Source organism: Melanostigma gelatinosum (genome assembly GCF_949748355.1).
Source record: "Melanostigma gelatinosum genome assembly, chromosome: 3".
NCBI classification, from domain to species: domain Eukaryota; kingdom Metazoa; phylum Chordata; class Actinopteri; order Perciformes; family Zoarcidae; genus Melanostigma; species Melanostigma gelatinosum.
This window is the reverse complement of record NC_136636.1, coordinates 4,341,530-4,362,199: the sequence shown is the minus strand read 5'-3', so window position 1 is coordinate 4,362,199 and position 20,670 is coordinate 4,341,530. Positions and strand designations below refer to the sequence as shown.

Genomic DNA, 20,670 nt, shown 5'->3' with positions numbered 1-20,670 from the left:
TCTTAGAATGAAGGTTCTGTCATGTTTGTGGCTGATCAGTGGATTCACTTTCACCATCACTTACAGAGCACTTCACGGTCAGGCTCCGGCTTATGTAGCTGATCTCCTTCGCCCCTATTCACCCGCCCGCACTCTCAGGTCAAACGCTCTCGGTCTTCTGTCCCACGCACAGGATTTAAGAGCCGTGGTGACCGAGCCTTTGAGGCAGTGGCCCCGAGGCTCTGGAATGCTCTGCCTGCAACTCTGCTCAAAACCCACCTTTTTAGACTGCCGTTTGAGTAAAAATGTCCTGGACCTGCTCTTAAAATATGTTTTACATTTTTATTTTATTTTTTATTATTTATTTTATTATTTTTTATTTTTCTGTGTATGTAATTTATTGACCCTAGGGTCACATTGTGTTTTTTATGCTTTTAAATGTCTGCTCTGTTAAGCACTTTGTGATGTTATGTCTGTGAAAAGCGCTCTATAAATAAAATTCATTCATATACATGTTTACAAAAGAGACCAGGGGGCTTAAGCTGACAGTATTTCCAGTCTGTCCCCCACTCTGGAGAGGAGACATCCCTTTTTCTAAATATCACATAGCAATGCAATTTAAACTGATCTTGTGTGCAATGGCGGGAAGTGACACTTCAAGACAAAACAAAAGAGATGAGGCGACACGTGAATGTGGTCATTAGATTATATTATTCAATTTGTTTTTTAAAAAGGCTTCATTACAAGAATTGACTTCATTCAGTCAGACACAGTCAAAGTCCTAACATGTTCTAAACACCATTGATCAGCTGCTGACGTGACAAAAACATGGACGCATGGACCACAAAAGAGGACGCACGAGGTTCAGGAATTAAACTCTTGGGTCTTTGTGGCGGAAGATGTTAGCATGCTAACAAGCTAAATCATAAGATTAGCATGTTAACATGCTAGCTGTAGCTAACTGCAGATGAGAAAGTACAGCTTCGACTGATGAAAGATGAGCAGAGTCTGAAGTGGCCACCATACAGATTTAGGGAACAACCATCAACTTAACTCGAGCGCCACCTTTACGATCTAAGAACAGCAAAGTTGTCTTCTCCATCTTTCATCCCAACAATTTAGTTTCCTGGTGTTTAATGAATGAGTAGTCAGCAATTTAAAGATTGAGATTCATCAAACTTCTAACAGATATTGAGGTAATGTAAGAATGAAACAGAAAAAATAAATTCACCTTGTGTCATGACAAACGTGTTTTGTTCTGTAGTGGAAAGTTTCGCGCTTGTTTCACTTCTGTTGCACCTGTAGCCACACCCATTAGTGATGTCACAGCGTCCCGGAGTACACCTGTACATCATCCCAGCAAAGTGATGAGTTAAACCACTGGAGGTCAGCAAAAACTAAAAGGTCTTCAGGGGGCGTTAAAGAAACTCTTAAACATCAACGTAAAACAAGTAGAATATGACGGAAACATCTGTAAATATACTTGATCAACTGCAGTTAGATTTTCTTCACTTTTTAAGGAGCAGTGACGAGCTCATCATTGAAGCGCAGAAGAACAGATCAAAAGAATAGAAACAGGTTTGTACCTGTCGAGTTCACCAAGACGAGACACCTGCTCTACAACTCATTAACGCGGCACTAATCAATATCTTTACATAGAAACCGATCAAACTACATTCATCTAGTGGACACAAACAACTCAAATCAGATAATAATCAACTTTGTTGAACCACGTTTGTTCTGCTGCCCACCCCCCAACTGGCCAAAAATCTATTAAGTAATGAAACTTTAACCTTTACTAGCTATAACTTATACTGCAGATCAGATCAGAAATCTCAGTGTCAGTCATGATTCCAGTCTCTGCAGCATTACGATCCTTCAGTGCCTGTTTTCTGTAGCTGTGCAGGAAATGTAAATGCATAGTGAATCATAACAGCAGTGTTCATATTGCTCTGTATCGCCCACTGATCAGGCTTCATATTAACTAACTTTCTTGATGTGCAACAGTCTATTTTAAATCGACAAACATCATATGCGTTACTTATAGCACAATTATATATATCATATCATCGTTGACTAGCATACAGGTTTTTCCCCCCGAGGGACTTTGCCTCTCTTTTGAAATAGTGTTCACAGGAGATATTTATCATCCACCACGTTCAGGACTTTAGCGTTCGATGTTGTTACCTGCAGCTCTGACAGACGTTGAAACAAATCTAAACCTTCCTGACGGGCCGGGCTGCATTTTGACAGCTTTTTTGCTTACGCCATTGTTTCTGATTGATGGCTTGATGCAGCTCAGCAGGGCTAAAAACAAGTCCAAATTAACTTTAAAAAACTCCACTCGTCTGTTAATCTCTCTCTCTCTCTCTCTCTTCTGGCACAGTTTGGGTATTTAGTCGAGTCTGTATAAAAAGGCGTTGGGTTTTTTCCTCCTCTGTCCGCTGCTACATGATGATTCGTGGCTCTTGGACCGACTCGTTGATGGATTTGTGAGGCAACACGTTGGCACCGTTCAGGTAAAGCTCGTCGTTCACGATCACATCCTCCCCCAGCACCGTCACGTTCTCCATGCGGACCTGACGACACAGATTGACCCAGAAATCATCATCATCACAGCAAATAGCAATCATGAAAAGGATCAACAGTAAACAGCCAATATGACACGAGAGCGAGAACAAAGCAACCAGTGAACGGAAGTGACCATATTTGGACTGCGTAGGAGTGACGTAGAGACAATGTATACGGCTCTGGTAGTGGTAGCAACCTGTCAATCACAGTAAGCCCCGCCCTAAAGCATACCCTGCTTCATGGTCTGTTTGACTCTAAATGGACCATAATGTACGAAATGAACATCATGCTGTATTGAAGAAAACTTAAACTGGAGATTGAGAACATAAACTCATGTTTACTGAGGTAATAAATCAAGAGAGAAGTAGAGTCATTGTCTCATCGACTTCTATACAATCAGAGGAGTCGCCCCCCGATGGTCATTAGAGAGAATGCAGGTTTAAGACACTTCCGCATTGGTTTTACTTTTCAGAACCGGGTTGACGCCCTCTGTGCTCTTCACTCACCCACTGGCCCACAGAGGAGCTCCAGCCCACGATGCAGCTCTCCAGCCAGGAGTGCGATCGAACCCGCGCTGCCTTCAGCACCGTGCAGCGTTTGATCCTCACGCCGTCCTCCACGACCACGCCGGCACCGATGGTGACGTTCGGGCCGATGGTGCAGTTCTCCCCGATCTGCGCCGTCGGGTCCTGCAGAGGGAGAAGCGAGGAAGGAGGGTTATCATCGGGCACGGTGTTTATTTCTACATAGAAACGCCAACGAGCCGACTCACCACCAGAACGTTGCCGAGGAATCCAGGCCCCGTGCGCAGCCTCTCGGGGGCGTGTTGTCGCAGCGACTGAAGGTACATACACATCCCCGTCAGGAAGTCTTTAGGCTGACCGATGTCCATCCAGAACCCTGCAGACAGCAGATCGACGAACAAATAAAACACAGAGACACAGACAGTGGGAGAAGCTGGTTATCGTGGAAACAAGGACACCGAAGCAGAAGCTTCCTTGAGATGCTGAAGCACAAGCTCGTCATGAACTGACCTCCGCTGACAACAAAGCCGTCTTTAAATGGACCGTACTGGAGTTTATTCATTTTCTATCAAGTAATATTTACATACGTACGAGTTTTTATTGTGTTTCCTGCTCACAACTGCTTTGAAATGCAATGATCTCTCTCTGAAAGAAACTGAAATTAAACAGCTGCCCCAGACAATCAATCTAAATCCTCAGGCTGTACTTTGTACAATAAAAAAATGTAAACAATGAGCTCAAACGAATAACAAGCCAGCAAAAACACAAAACAAAACAATTAAAGTTGAGTTAAATGTGTCTCTGTGCTTCTTTTACTGACTTTATTTCATTGGTGTGAACATCTTTATCGTGAGAATCAAACACTCCACATTTAATGTTCCTCTACACCTGCGAGTTGAAAAGAGGAAAAGTCTCTTGATCTGAAAATCAGTAAACACGTCATGAGAAGTCAAAGTGTTTGTCGTCACGTAGCTGAATCTGAGCTTAACTATTTGACTCCAGATTAAATTTGAAGCCAGCTTTAAAAAGGAACAGAAAACTCCAGGAAGAACTGCTTCATCATCATCATCATCATGTGCACTGGACTACATACAGGAAGGGGGGGGGGGTTAACTTCTAGATGTTTCCACTGCTTCAGCTGATCGCCCCCCGAGAGGGATGAAGATCTAGAGAAGAGTCCAGATTCCCTCCACTGATCTGCTATTATCTCCATCTGAACACTACAGAGTCCAGCCAGCTGGGGGGTAAAGCTCGAATAAACGGTCTTAATCGGGTTTCAGTGTGTTTTTGTTTAGCATCGGTGCTTCTCTACAAACTCCAGAACTACGCGAGTTTGGGTGTGAAGAAGAAACACTTACGTCTGGGAGAGCTGTGAGCTGTGAGACCAGAGCGAGCACGCAGGTCAACTTCCCACAAAATATTCATCACGTTACCGTGAAAGTAAAATCCCTGAGAACACGATGATAACAGAGCAATAAAGGAAAAGACAATAACGTCCCAAGCAAAACTTAAAGTACGGCAAATGATTCTGGCTTAGATGAAAGGGAACAGGGTACTGGTACACAGGATGTGTACGTAAATACTGTTTATGTATATATGCGTACATGTATATGTATATATGCATAGAATTATTGCCTTTTAAGTTTTTTGTATCATCCATATTTTTGGATAAAGATGTTAAAATGAAATGCTAAAAAGTTAAATAAAGGAAAAGACAAAAAGAAAAAAGAAGAAAAAAAAAGAATTTGTTGTTTATTATTTGCTTCCTTGCCAAAGTTAGTTGAGGAGTTTCATGTTTGTACATTAAAGATGAGACTATTGCCAGCAGCTGGCTAACTTAGCTTAGCATAAATAAGTGTGTATTATAGATCTGTGTTGTAGTACTGCAGCAGTAGTATCGTTACCTTGTAGCTCCATGGTGTACAGATGTCCCTCCTCTGCCATGACAGGAAATATCTCTTTCTCTATGGATGTGGGTCTCAGCTGCGAGCACACACACACACACACACAGAATTAAATGCCAGTAGAGCATATCAACACCAAAGTATTCCCGAAAGATGGTGTGTGTGTGTGTGTGTGCGCGTGTGTGTGTGTGAGAGACCTGGATCCTGCTGAGCATGCTGGGATTGAAGATGTAAATGCCAGCGTTGATCTTGTTGGAGACGAAGACCTGCGGTTTCTCAACGAAGCGGTGTATTCTGCCGCTGTCCGCCTCAAACACCACCACGCCGTATTTAGAGGGCTCCTCCACCCGCGTTACCTTCACACACACATTAACATTATTCTCTGAAGTGAAACTAGAGCAGAAACAAAAACAGAATTTAAAACAAAAACATGAAAACTGACCCAAAACTAAAATCAAATCTAAGTTTTATTCAAATGTGCTGAAATTACCAGTAAGTCAAATATTTGTTCTCTTGCATCCAAATGCTGTCCTTGAATCTAAATGCTTTATCTTCAGTACAGGACAATCCACTAGATGGCAGTAAACCATTGATCCACAGTTTCAACTTAAGACTAAATAAATGTAAACGTATTGCGAGAAGCTTCACTGTTAATTGTCAAATGAAGGCAAAAATGATCCCCAAAAATAAATACATTTAAAAACCCACCACGATGGTTCCCTCTTTGCCGTGGTTGTCGTGAAACTGCAGCAGATCTTTGAACGGAAAATCACAGATGACGTCCGAGTTCAGGACGAAGAACGGCTCGTTGTCGACGTTCAGCAGCTCTCGAGCCAACGCCAGAGGACCCGCTACACACACACACACACACACACACACACACACACACACACACACACAAAGACGTTCATAAATTATATCAAACGATCAGTCGGACGGATCTTAAACTACAAGACACTATATGAAGACACTTCAAAGGGCTCAACACTAACTTTTTAAAGTGGTCGCCTGGCATCAGCTTTTGGTTGCCTTTTTTTAGCCACCTTATATTATTTTATCCAGACTCACTATTCCAACCACTGTCTACTTTTTAAATGTACATTGTTGTGGGGCAGACTGAGACAGTTTCCTGTCTGTGGTGAAGAGAAACTCACCCGTTCCCAGAGGCTCCTTCTCATGAGACAGAGAGATACGAATCCCAAGCTGAAGAGAAGACAGTGAAACATTCAGCCAAACAACACTCAGAATGTTCATTAACAAGCTGTCACTAATAATCAAAGTCACTAATGATCAACTGATTCATTCATTGATGAATTGTTGCATCAGTAAACTACAAAGCATGACAAACTTTGACTTAAGATTGAATTAGTTTATAAAATATATCCAACCGGTTCTTTTTTATTAGACAATATTTTATATCAAAAGGTAAAACGGCTGAAGAAAGACAAATCTGTGCACATGGATGAAAACAGTTAAGATGTGTTCATGGTAACATTACGGCTTCCCTCTGGCCTTCAAAATAAAATGGGAGAGGGAGAGATTATGTCGCTTTATGGTGACGTAACCGGTTATCTCATCATCACTTTCACTAAATTAAAGCAGCATGGATTCGATTTTTTTGGAGTCTGTCAAAGCATCTGTCTCCATGTAATGCGGTGGCAGCAGAGATCAAACCTCAAGAGAATAAACATAAACTGTGGATGAGTGTTTTTGGTGATTTGTGTGAATTGATCCTTCTGCTGCTGATGTGCATCACAGCTGGAACCGTGTGTCAGAGCGAGACGGTTGGTGGTACGTACTCTCTCCTCCTGGACTCTCATCTCTCTCTCCAGCAGATCCGACATGTAGCTCACCGCCAGAATCACATGGTCCACGCCGGCCTGTGCACACACAAAGAGAGAGAGAGACCTTCAACCTCAGCAGTAAAGTTGGTGTGGTGGATTTTAAAACATGGGATCCCATGAACAGGACTCTCCTCCGTACCTTGACCAGTGCCTCCACCTGGTGCAGCAGGATGGGTTTGTTGCAGAACTCCACCAGCGGTTTGGGGACGCTCAGCGTGAGCGGTCGCAGCCGGGTCCCGTAACCCCCGACCAGGATCAGAGCCTTCATGCTTGTGGCGTTAGCACCTGTGACACAAATGTAATAGTGATACATGAGAGGCACAAACTGGGGATTTCTCCAGTTATTTATTTAGGTTTTTCCTCTGATCTGTCAACCTTCAAAACATTAAAGACAAAGTTCATATTTGGACCTCAGAGGGGCGCTACTGAGAAGACCTAAACACTTGTCAGATTGCATTCTTGTTTGAGTCATAAGATAAATATTGCATGTTGGAAATTCTCCCTTTTAACTACAACTGTCTATATTGTTGATTAATAAAACCAATTAACACTTCAGAAAGAAATTAACATGTTTATCACTATTTCTCAGAGCTCAAGCTGATGTGTTTGAATGTTTTTTGTTTGACCGAAACCCAAAAGATAATACATTTACAGTTATATAAAGCAACAAATCCTAAAATAAGAAGTGTAGTCTGACTAAAGTTAGTTGAACAAAAACATTTGCTTATTTCTCAGAGCAGCGTTTTAAAGATTCATTCATAAAGTATCAACATGATGATCCCATGAGAGAGAGAAACCATTAATGTATGCGTTCTTTAAGGAAGTCTGGCTCGTGTTCTTTTAGTTTTAGTAAAGTATCAACAAAACAAACAGAATAAAGAGGAGCTAAAACGAGGGCACACAGATTAAAGCAACTACCGTAGCTACTATATATATATTAATATTTACGATCATTTATGAATAAACTGTAAGTATTGTGTAGCTTATGAGCCAAGAGATAAAACAGACTGTGCTCGTCTCCCGTGATTGTAGCTAACAGCTGTTAGCTTAGTTGAGCTAACGTTAGATACATTACTGAATAAACAGCGTTTAACAACAGGTAGATAGCAGCCAACTGCTGTCTTCAGTCTGTGTGAGAGTGAATAAAGAGAGTGAAAACTACTTACGAGAGTTTTTGTGAGAGCAAAAGTCTCCAAGTCGATTTCTGAATGACTGAAACTGTTGGAATGACACGTAAGATCGTTTAAATCCTGATTCTCCTGTTTCGCTTCCTGTCGAGCGGATCAATCGTCAAGTGAGATAGCGGGACATGTCAAACATCCGGTAAATGGTTTAAAAATAAAAGCACTATGTTTAGGTAGTCGTTTTGAACTAATTTCTTAATCGAGAGACATATTGCAATGTGAGGCACTGTTTTTATTTTGGCTTAGACAAAAGATTTGCAAGTTGGTACCCACTGCTAGAAAGTAAAAATTCAAAAATCCAGAAATGTCTAATTGCAATTAAAGACAATTATTTTTACCCAGAGACAACAAAACGTGGGAATATGAAATAAACCTATTCTACACAGTGTTAAGTTTATTAAAAAGTAGAAAAACAACAAGTGTAACTTTGAGAAAACGTTGCTGATTTGTATACAATAACAGCAACACATCCAAGACTGAATTCCGATCTTTAGAGGCGATTTTTTTCTTTTTTTTTTTTGATTTGATTTATTTGTATAAAACAATGTAAATACATGTATAAATATAAAAATACAAATAAATACATTAAAAAATACAGGGTGACACAAAAAAGCGAAAAACACTTGTTTCCATTGTGGCCCACAGATGGGAAAAAACACAGACAAACATGACGACTTAATAAAAATGAAAAAAAATTATACTAATAATAAATAAATTGGTTGTTATCTTGAAGGGCCATTTCATAGTAAAAAAATTGCTTAACCCTGATTTTAAAAACCGGTTTAGAATCGCTGGCCTTGATGTGACTAGGGAGGCTGTTCCACAGCTTTGCACCCGTGAACTCAAAAGAAGTAGATCCGAAGGACTTTACATGTGGAATGACGAAGGACAAGGTGCTGGACCTAGTATTATGGTTGGAAGAATTTAGTTTAAATGAACCTGATAAATATTCAGGGGCCTGGTTATTGACAATGTTGAACATATGGTTGAGTTTGAGTTGTTGAACTCTAAGATTCATGGGCAGCATATTGACCTGTCTGAATTGAGTAGGACCTATGTGTGTCCTAGGATGAGCATTAAGGAGGAAACGTATGATTTTGTTCTGCATAATCTGTAACCTCGCCTGATTTGTCTTGGTCAGGCCAGAGTACCAAGAAGAGCTGGCATAGTCCATATGATAATTTCGTTTTCATTTGTATGCCATATCTACACTAAATTATTACATTTATTTAAATATAAGTAATCTTTAGGAAACAAGTTTAAGTTGATTTTACTTTAAAAGGCCACATCACCCAGTTTCCGGTCTGTCTAGCTGACTTTGGCTACCTTGATGGTCTGCCTCTCGGCGCTGTCACTGACACGGGGTGTATAAATTAACTGGAGCCTTAAATGAAAAACGCAAATCTTCCAAAACTATACAAAACCAACGTTAGATGTGTTATATTCTTATTTATATTGACTGAAAATATGCCAAATCACCATGACTATCCCACTTATCCCGTAACCTTTATTTAAACGTTTCAACAAGCCCCCTAGCGCAGGACACAATGGTATGTCCCAAACACTCCGGTCCCGCCTCTTCACGACTTCTGGCCAATCACAGAAAAACAGCGTGGCGATGGAAGGCGGATTCACTGCGTCCACATTTGACTGCTGACAGCTTGTTTACCTACTTTCCTCGATCCATATCTTTATTTAAAAAATATTTATTCGTTGAGTTTGTGAATGACATAAAAAATATACATATATAAAAATTAGATTTTGACTTGATCACAAATTTTATTCCAACTTACTACTGAAAAATGTTTTTAGGATTATGAGAAGTGAATATATTGTTCCACAAGGCGCTTTTAAATTGACCAAAACAGTCAAAAGAAATGAGAACACCTTCATAGAGACGTTCCCCTCATCCTGTGCTGCCTTTGAATGTTGCTATAAAATATAACAATAAAACAGAGCACTCAAGAATGAGCCAGGAATCAGATTCATGCTGTAAACTCAAACTTTATCAATTTATTCAAGACTTAAAGAACCACTGAGCAACTTGTTTGGCCAAATAATAGCAATAAATACCTTTGTTAAAATATTAATATTCTATTTTTCATTATTCAGTAGTTGAGCCAATAAAAGTCCATGTGAACTAAAATGTGTTTAAACAGCTGTTTCAGAGGGTGAGGAGGAGCTAATAAGATCTGTGATTAACAACAATTATCGACCTAAAATGATGCAGTACGGCGACTTAGTTTGTCAGGAGTACCACACAAATAAGTATTACTTTAAAAGGGAAAATTATTATTTGCAATTCATCACTTTTTCCATTAACAGCCCCAACACTGAATATCAGTGATTATAATTCCTTAATTATTGTACTTTAAATAATACAATATGGGTTTCATCACAACAGTAAATGTCGTATTGTAATTTTCATCGATCTCCAGTTAACCTGCAGGTTTTTTTATGCTGAGACTTCATTCAAATTTAAAGAAAATCCAAAGTAAGTATGTGTTTGAAGGAGCGACTGGTGACCCGGTTCTCCATTTTCTTTTGTCCAGGAGGTGGTTTGAGGTTAAAGGTCAGAGGTCAGGGGTTCCAGCGCAGGTCACAGATCAGAGCGATGTGATCGGAGGGATGAGCGACGCTGGGAAGAGCCTCGTAGGTGGTGACCTCCTGGTGGGTGGGCAGAGGGATCACCTGCTCCACCTGGACACACACACACACACACACACACACACACTTTTTGCTCAATAAATCATGGGAACCACAGAACTATCACATGGACGATGAACTCTATTGCCTGCGTAAAACAATTACCCATGGTGCATTAGTGGCCCTTTGATTTAAGATTGATTTTTTTCAGACCAAATTACCAGTACACCAGTACCAGTACCAGTACCTGCATGCTGTCTGGCTGTATGAAGATGTAGTCCAGGCAGCCGTGAAATCCTCTCACGTAGTTGGTGTAGGCCGGCTGGCTGCAGGCGCTCAGCAGAGGGGGAAAAGTAGAGAGCAGCTCCATCCTGCAGGACTCCTCTGGACCAGAGCTGCTCCAGTCTGCATGCTGCAGAGGAACCGCCGTCTCACTGAGCAGCTGGAACACACCTGCAGACAGGAAGAGGAAGACGAACAAATGACTCAAACACAGAATGCATCAAGTCGAATATTGTCAATAGTCGTATGAGCCTCAACTGAAGTTAAGGCAAAGTGAATACTGGTGGAGACAGGTGGTGCTGTGAGCTTGAGTTACCTGAGTTAGGAGAGGAGTTAAAGTCACCGCAAAAGAGCAGAGGGGCTCCAGGTGCGACCTCGTTGATCACGTGACTCAGGTGTCGCAGAGCCACGCCCATCTGGACCAAACGAACATTCCCTCCTTCAAAAAAAATAAAAAATATCAATTCAGTCGTTTAGAAATGTGTCCTTGCACAGATTAATTAAAGGGTACAAGTCGTCCCTCTGCTCTCTGACATCAGTGACTCAGGTGTGTTCACAGAGGAATGAGGCGCTCTACCTTTCGGGTGCCAGTACAGGTGAGTGTTGGCCACGCAGACCTTCCTGCCTGGTTTCTTCAGGTCCTCGAGCACACTGACCTGCAGAGAAACAAGTCAGGAAACACAAGAGTCACAACGCAGATTCACAAAGCGTGTCCCCAGCGTAGTAAACCCAGACGGTAACCTCCAGGTCTGAAAAGTGAAGCAAATGCGGAAGTGCCTTAAACCTGCATTCTCTCTCATGTCCAGCAGGGGGCGACTCCTCTGGTTGTATAGAAGTCAATGAGAAAATGACTCTACTTCTCTCTTGATTTATTACCTCAGTAAACATTGTAAACATGAGTTTATGGTCTCAATCTCTCGTTTCAAGTCTTCTTCATTACAGCATGATGTTCATTTAGTACATTATGGTCCATTTAGAGTCAAACAGACCATAAAGCAGGGGATGCTTTAGGGCGGGGCTTACTGTGATTGCCAGGTCGTTACCACAACGTTGTCCGGTCTGGGGGTTGTCTGTGTTTTCGTCTTAGAACTTAAATCATTTCACGGTGTGTTTTCATTTCATTAAAGTTAATTTTAACAGTTTTGCTTGCTAAAAAAAACTTCTTACATACAGTCTGTGTAAACCCTGATTATTTTTGTTATTATTATTTTTGTCTATTATTCTTTTGATTAACTTATTAATTAAATGTCACAAAAAGGCAAACATGCGTGTCGTTCTGAGTTAGTACAGCAGTACCTGCATGGCGGTGGACCGCTTCAGTATCTTGCCCTTCAGACCGCTGTTAGCAGAAACGCTCTCCAGCAGCGTCGAATGGATGGGGTCAGAGGTCAGAGCCTCGCTCAGCACGATGTCATGCTGGCTCAGCAGCTGAAACTTTGACCTAAACAAGACAAAATGAGTTTATAATTATAACCTGACTTATATATTATCAACTAAACACTGTGGTTACAATACATCCTGGGTTGTGAGAGGAAAGAGCGGCGTGATCACAGCAGTGGAGGGTTTGACCTGCGAGATAATCAGATTTGAACAATAAACCATTTTGATTGAAATGAAATTGTTCCGATCAAACATAACCCGACCTTTACTGTCAGACTGTGGATTCTCCACCAGGGGGAGCTGTTCAGTAGCTATAACACTAGTTCTACACCTGACAAACAACATTTAGACCTGCAGCTGTAGACAAGATCAGTCCAGTTAATTGAGGAGTAGAAAGGGAAATTAAATAATTTATAAAATATTTAAAAGCTAACATTTGCCGTGATACAGCCACCAGCTGGATTACAGAGTTTAATATCCACTATTTTGCTGTTCATTCATTCATTGTTTGTGAATATAAAAGAAAGTGTAAATGTTGCAACACGTCTTTCATACTCAGAACAGTTGAGTATTTGAGTTCACTTGTAGCACGAACACTCATATGTACTGTTGGACAGCTATCTAAACATTTTAGACAGCCTGTGCCCATGTGCATCATATGTGGCTGCAACATTTTCTTCAGACTGTGGTTGCTGGCAGACCTGACCTGCGGTAGAAAGTGGCCAGTCCTTCATGCTGCTTCTCTTTGATCCTAAAAACACCATCCAGACCGAAGGCGTCCAGAGCTGGAGTCAGACTGTCCGAAAACACCCCTACAGAGTCCATAGCACAGGAGGAAAGTCAGAGAGCAGATGTGCACATCCACCCGATGACAGAAAATATGGAGACAAACATCTTGAGCAACGAGTCATTTCCCGCCATAATTACCCGTGTCGACCTCCTGCAGACAGACGATGTCAGCGTTGTATCCGGCCAGCTCCTTCTTGATCAGGTTCTGCCTGTAGTCCAGCTGCAGGGCGTAGGGCGCGCAGTACGGGTAAAGCACCGTCTTAGAGAGTTCTGTCTGAGCGTAGACGTCGGCCAGGATGTTGTACGTCACCACCCTCACTGCCGGCCACTCCGCCTCTCTGACAGTGTACGCGTGGCGGTTGTCGAACGTGCACACGCCTGGTCCGGCCTCTACGGCCCCCACAGAGACCAGCTCCTTGGCCGGGCCACTGCGTCCTCCATCTTTAGGCGTGCAGAGCAGCTTGAGCCTGAAGCCGATGTCCTGATTGGACGGGACGTGGACTCTCCCACATCCTACCTCGGCCCAGCTGCCGTCCTGACGTGGAAGTTCTTCGGCAGCTTCAGGGCTGTGACAATAAAGAGAAAAATGACTTTTTAAAAACCTTCTTCTCTTCATGCAGCCCAAATCACAAGCTCTAAATGTGTGTCTTTGTCACACCGACTCCTACGTTACAGTAAACATGACAGGGTTTTCCATGTCTGCTTTTTGGTGGAGATGGTACTTGGTCGAGGACGTGTCTGTCTGTCTGTCTCTCTCTCTTTGGCTGTCTGTCTGTCTGTCTGTCTGTCTCTCCATATTCCTGTCTCTCTTTCTGTACGAGTTTGTGTACAAGACCTGGCCAATCTTTCGTGGTTGGTGTCCCACCTTCTTTTTTACATATAAAAACGCCACTGTATGTTTTTATAGTGTAATTAATTACCTTGCGTTTGGGGTATTTTCTTTATACCACGTGAACTCGCAGTCCTGGAGGTGTCCAAACTCGACCGCCAGGTTGGGGCAGACGGGGAACCCGGCCAGCAGGGCCACCGGGAGCTCCGCGGTGACGAACGTCGGCGCGTTCCTCCGGATCGAGTATTCAATGTCTCCCACGTGAAGCACGGATCCGTCCCGCCACGCCTCTGAGTTCAGCACCGTGTCGGACACCTCTTCACCCTCGTGGTACAGCTTCACCACGGCGGGCTCCGGCTGCGGTCCCTTGTTGTTGTTCCTCTTCTTCTTCGACTTCTTGCCTTGGCCCTTGGCGAGGCCGTTGGAGATCCGGACCAGGACCTTGCCCAGCGGCTCGTCCTGGTCCCGCAGCATGTTCTTGTGGCTGCCGTCGTCCAGGCGGAAGGAGATGGTGAGTTTGGGCTCCCCGGGGAGACACCTCACCGCCGCGGTGCGGGCCATCTCCATCCTGCCGAGGAGGCTGGTCAGAGTCCTCGGTGAGGAGGCGAGCAGGAGGCGGCGAGGGAGCAGTGCGAGGGCAGCGGATAGGTGGTTCAACATGAAGTCCGCGGCGGCAGGAAGAGGACACTAAAGGCAAAAAACCCACACTAGTTATAATCGTTAAACTACGCCTGCGACGTTATCGGTAAGTCGCGTGGTTCCCTATTTATATGTCACCTTCCTGACGTCACCTGGTGGTGGAACTACTCTACAGTTAGCTACGCTAAATAGCCAACATGCTAAACCGAAGAAGAAAACCGGCAAAAGTAGAGAATTGAATTCAAAATGAATAAACCTGCTTTAAATAATGTGGAGTTTATTATAGTCACACAAGTTGGTATCTGTAAATACTCCCATCAAGTCAGTGCCAGTCGTCTTCTTCTTCTATGAAATATCATCTTCTTCGTTGGTGTTTACTGGTGGTTGACCAGTTTAGAGGCGCATTACCGCCACCTACTGGAGTGGAGTGTGGACCAGTAGCTTGACTTCTGTGAAACATTACTGCTACCCACATACTTATTCAACGTAACATAATTTTAACACATTAATTCTACATCCATCTTTTTAACTTTTATTTATATTCCATACATATATGATATAAGTAGTCATGCTTTATTTTTCTCTTGTTACTGTGCATGTGACTTTTAATAAACTTTTTATCTTGATATTCTTAAATACTTATGCATAAATGCAGACAATATAGTACATAATAAAAGCTGAGCTCAATATTATGACTGTTTCATGAATTTTTCTTTTCACAATAACAGTTTATTAGGCAGTTTCTATTTTATTCCAGCTGTGAGTGAAGTCATGTTTATGTAATCATGTTAACGTCCCCTGTGTTTGATCATGCTGAATCCTGTACAGTGTAACCTTTGACTGAATTCATTTTGGCCTGATTGCCTAAACTAAGGCATTGTTGTTGTTGTTGGACGTCATCAAAAGATGCTGACCTTTGCTTTGCGAGTAAAATCATGCAAGATACTAACTGAAAGAAGCAACACCGACCAAAGGAGGAGGACCAAGACAAGGTTTAAAGAGAGAACAGGTTCCCATCGGGGTGCATATTACAAACTAACCTCTTTTGTTTGTGTGTAAGAGATTTTGTCTCGTACCTCATTGTCAGAGTGGGTTCAAAAAATTGCCACGACAAAAAAATATAGATAAAACAAAACATGCATTTTAATTTATATTTTATTACATTTTTTATAAAGACAAATGCAGAAATTCACTAAAAGGAATATTTAAAAAAAAAAAACACAACAAAATGTATATTTAAAAAATCTAATCCTGAGCGTGACGTGTACCATCCCACCGGAGGTTTGGTGTCAGTTGTCAGCATCAGTCAGTGTCTCTTTTTGAAGTCTCTAATCATCCCCTTGGCTACTCTACAGTATATTTTTCTCAGCGTCGTTTTCCAGACAGCAATGTTCGGGATGTTCGGGGCTCTGGGGGAAGTAGACGTCGGCCTTGTGTTCGTCGTCGTGCTCGATGTGTTTCAGGTGGACGACCATGTGCAGGGCGTAGGCCAGGACCAGCAGCAGGATGAGGGAAGTGATGAGGCCCATCAGGATGGCCGGCGTCATGAAGGTGGCGCAGACGGTTGCAGGAGAAAATGTACCGGAGGTGACGTTGAACGCCTGGATCTGACGAGGAGACAGGGACATTTGTAAGATCAAATTCATAATGTGTCGGTTCAGAATTCAAGTTTATCGTCAGCATACAGTGAAATATATCCTCTTAGGATTCAGGGTGTGTAAGCATAGTTCAAATCCAAACAAACAATCAATGCAGATGTTATGTCAGTGTCAAGTGGTACTGGAAAATAACTATTTCCATGCAAATAAATAAATAAAACTTCCCCAAGCTTCAGTCAATTTAGTTTAAACCTGCAATAAGCTGGACAGGTACCTGGAAGTTGGTGAAGGTGACGCTCCAGCGGCGGGCGTGGTCGGTGCTGGGCAGCAGCAGGGCGCTGTAGCGCTGCAGGCTGCTGACGTGGAGGCAGTGGTAGGAGGAGGAGGCCGGAGCGTACACGTCGCTGGCGTTGAACACGGCCTCCTCAGAGGTGTTGTAGAGCAGAGAGACGCTGTCCACCGAGAACCACCACTGACCCGAAGACTCGTAGAAGGTGTTGGACAGCTGCAGTCTGACAACAGAGGCACGACAGGAGACCTTCAGTCCAAATTTTACAGTAAATGTTTCAGCTGCTTGCATGGCTTGCATAGACCTTTATGCCTTAAAATACCATGTGGAGCTTTTTAACTCTGGTAGCGCTGTGAGCAGTTTTGTTATGAGTAGGATCCCTTTTTCCTTTGTGCCAATGGTGTCGCATTATTCCACTGATCATCAGGAGGTGGTGATGCACTAAGAAATGCAACACTGCACCAACAAAGAAGAAGACGGCAAGCTGACATGAATATAAACAATGGAGGTCTTAAATGGTTTCAAAATAAAAATGGCTTTGCAAATGTTTTATGAGGAAGGAAATGCAGTCAACTGATTTGTTAGGGACAAAATGTATTTTGGTGAGTAACATTAAGAAGAAGTTAGATCTGTCTTATCAGTGTGACCGCCTCTTTTACTGAACATTTGATCGCATATTTGTCTTGATGAACATTATATGAAGTTGTGTTTTTGTGAGTGATTGTCAGACATGTTGTATGACTGACCTGATGGACAGGCCTCTCAAATCCTCCACATCTCCAAACCTCATGACCAGCCTGGTGAAGACAGACAGACATTTATGTTTTCTGATGCTTTTAAAGGTTTGTGTAAATCAGACAGACAGGTAGACAGTCGGGTCACTCAGACAGACAGGTGTACGTACGTGGCCTTGTCCTGGCGGCAGACAGACTCGCTGGTGTCGACAGGTTTCTGAGGAGAAAAGGCTCTCTCTGTCAGGTCCAGCTGCTTCTGCTTCTCATAGCGGAGAGACAGCTTCCTGGCCTGGAACAGGACACACGGCTCCCCATCGGACAACACCTGGTGGACGAAGACAACAGTATTACTGCACAACACCTGGTGGACGAAGACAACAGTATTACTGGACAACACCTGGTGGACGGGGTCAACAGTATTACTGGACAACACCTGGTGGACGGGGACAACAGTATTACTGCACAACACCTGGTGGACGGGGACAACACCTGGTGGATGGGGACAACAGTATTACTGGACAACACCTAGTGGACGGGGACAACACCTGGTGGACGGGGACAATAGTATTACTGCACAACACCTGGTGGACGGGGACAACACCTGGTGGATGGGGACAACAGTATTACTGGACAACACCTAGTGGACGGGGACAACACCTGGTGGACGGGGACAACAGTATTACTGCACAACACCTGGTGGACGGGGACAACACCTGGTGGACGGGGACAACAGTATTACTGCACAACACCTGGTGGACGGGGACAACACCTGGTGGATGGGGACAACAGTATTACTGGACAACACCTGGTGGACGGGGACAACAGTATTACTGCACAACACCTGGTGGACGGGGACAACACCTGGTGGACGGGGACAACAGTATTACTGCACAACACCTGGTGGACGGGGACAACACCTGGTGGACGGGGACAACAGTATTACTGCACAACACCTGGTGGACGGGGACAACACCTGGTGGATGGGGACAACAGTATTACTGGACAACACCTGGTGGACGGGGACAACAGTATTACTGCACAACACCTGGTGGACGGGGACAACACCTGGTGGACGGGGACAACAGTATTACTGCACAACACCTGGTGGACGGGGACAACACCTGGTGGACGGGGACAACAGTATTACTGCACAACACCTGGTGGACGGGGACAACACCTGGTGGATGGGGACAACAGTATTACTGGACAACACCTGGTGGACGGGGACAACAGTATTACTGGACAACACCTGGTGGACGGGGACAACAGTATTTCTTTAATTGTTTTTAAATCTCCTTTTCTTTTGCCTTATGTTTTGATGCTTTTAATGGTTTTATGTGAAGCACTTTGAATTACCTTGTTGTTGAAATGTGCCATACAAATAAACTTGCCTTGCCTTGCCTATTACTGGACAACACCTAGTGGACGGGGACAACACCTGGTGGACGAGGACAACAGTATTGACTGTGTGTTGTGAGAGATGTTTTTATATTTTCTCAGCCATCAGTGTCTCTACAGTGTTTAGCTGGTAAATCATCTGAAGACAACCCCACCTTGAGGGGAGGGAAGGGAACTGCAACTCCTGGCGTCTGAAGTATCTTCCTCCGAGACACATCTGGAGACTGAAGAGAAGGCTTGAAAGAGAGAGAAACAGAGAGAGAAAATACTTGTCCTTCAGTTCTTGATTGAAACACAGCTGACTGACAGAGAGCTCATGATTCCAATCTGATTGTATTTGTATGTATATTAAAATAAAAACCTGCATCCCCATACTAACCTCTAATCCTCATACCGTGTTTGCTCCTCTCCTGCTATACTTCCTTCCTTAATTCCTTTCCTTCAACTGATCTTAAGGAATGAAAATCGGATGATTTTTTTCTCAGCAGTGAAACTCTGAGTGTCCTCGCTGACTCTTGCTCACTTTTACTAACACACACGTTTGAATGCATTGCTGTATTTTACCACCACCATTTGTTTGTTTTTACCTCAAATAGTATCAATACTTCTACTTGAGTAAAACACTGTTGTGCTCTCCTCCTCTCACAGTTTACCTGCAGTTGTCTGAACGGTTGGTCTGCAGACATCAAACGCTCCTCCGTCCACATCCCTCCATCACTATGTGCCATCTCTTCATCTGGAGAGACAATAACAGGACAGATTCCCTCATTTTATGAAGTAAACCACATATAATATATACTTAGAAGCCCCTTGGGCAAATAAACATATCTAAAAACCTATATATATACAAACACAAAGACTTGTTTGTAGTTTTCTGAAAAGTTTACATTTTGGAGACACTAGGTTGCTTCTGACAACAGCAGTTACAGTAATAACGTCCTAGTGGGCCAAAGCAGCCAGACGAGCAACATCCAGTCGTATGTAGTATTCAGGTATTCAGGGTTACACTTGTTGAACGTATGCACTTTACAAAGTCACATTTACGTTCCAGAAGTCATGCATTTCGTTGCAGGGGATTTATTTTTACCGCTCTCCTGCTGATTTGCTGGTACTTCTACTACCGTGAAGGCTTCTGTAGGTATTTCTAAAAATGTAGGTTAATTTAGCTCGTTGGGTAAATGTATACTTTATAATATAATATAAATTATAATAAGTACTGAAATTACAGTCCTGAAAGAACATGCAACATGACTGTTGGTTTCTTTTAAATCTTCCGTTGTTGGTGTTGTTTCGTTTTCTGTTAGATCGATACACACGAATGATTCATTGATTGTTATATATTATTTCCCAACTATGAGAATAAGGAGCAACTACCGAACAATCCATCAGAGGGGTTTATGGGAAGGTAGTAGATTATCAAAACACAATGAATTATCAATGTTGTTTACACGTTTAAGGCGTGGGGATGTTTCTAAAGATAGATATAGATATAGATATAGATAAAAGGTACTCACCATGGTCTGGAGAGACGGCAGCACTGTGAACAAAAGTGGCAGGAAGATCAATAAATAAATGAATGTTTATCATTTATTTTACTTTTCCCACTTTTAATTTAACACAGCTTCCTGTTGTAATTGATTTGATTCTTTCTTTCATTGATCAACATTCCTTTATGTTTTTATTCAGGTCACATATTTAATAAATGATCACATCTGACACTAAATGTCTGTCAGTTCTGAGGGTGTGTTTGAGATATTGTAAATGAATGTATAAATATCTTCTTTTCTTTTTATTTCTCACTTTTTTCATTTCTTCTTCTAATTAAGTAGCGAGAATTGTTTTCATTTATTATTTTTTATATTCCCGGGTGTTTGAGAGCCCTGCTCTAAAACATTTGTCTCAGCACATACTGAATGTATTATAAATGTGCTTTGATTAGAACAAGAGGCATAGAGAAGACTAATCCTCCCGACTCACTTGCAGCCAAAAAAGAGGTTTAGCTCCTCTTGTTTCGTCAGAGCCGGACTGTGGATTGTGGGATTGCATTGATTATATCATCATACAATCACGCCTAGCACCA

At 42.6% G+C, this 20,670-nt stretch overlaps 2 protein-coding genes across 2 annotated transcripts; both read right to left on the bottom strand.

Annotated features, from left to right (window-relative positions):
- Positions 1-671: 671 nt before the first annotated feature.
- gmppb (GDP-mannose pyrophosphorylase B) lies at positions 672-8,076 on the bottom strand. The gene is made up of 10 exons (XM_079297287.1): positions 7,989-8,076; positions 6,962-7,107; positions 6,778-6,858; positions 6,133-6,181; positions 5,687-5,829; positions 5,176-5,334; positions 4,979-5,057; positions 3,323-3,450; positions 3,057-3,239; positions 672-2,558 (listed from the first exon to the last, which is right to left on the bottom strand). The coding sequence occupies exons 2-10, from the start codon at positions 7,088-7,090 to the stop codon at positions 2,427-2,429; spliced, it is 1,083 nt and encodes a 360-aa protein (XP_079153413.1). The 5' UTR covers positions 7,091-7,107; positions 7,989-8,076; the 3' UTR covers positions 672-2,426.
- Positions 8,077-9,990: 1,914 nt separating this feature from the next.
- On the bottom strand, positions 9,991-14,897 carry pde12 (phosphodiesterase 12). The gene is made up of 8 exons (XM_079265927.1): positions 14,024-14,897; positions 13,242-13,669; positions 13,021-13,126; positions 12,231-12,375; positions 11,512-11,590; positions 11,251-11,373; positions 10,900-11,105; positions 9,991-10,706 (listed from the first exon to the last, which is right to left on the bottom strand). Exons 1-8 carry the CDS (start codon positions 14,590-14,592, stop codon positions 10,587-10,589), a joined length of 1,776 nt encoding a protein of 591 aa, XP_079122053.1. The 5' UTR covers positions 14,593-14,897; the 3' UTR covers positions 9,991-10,586.
- Positions 14,898-20,670: the final 5,773 nt, after the last annotated feature.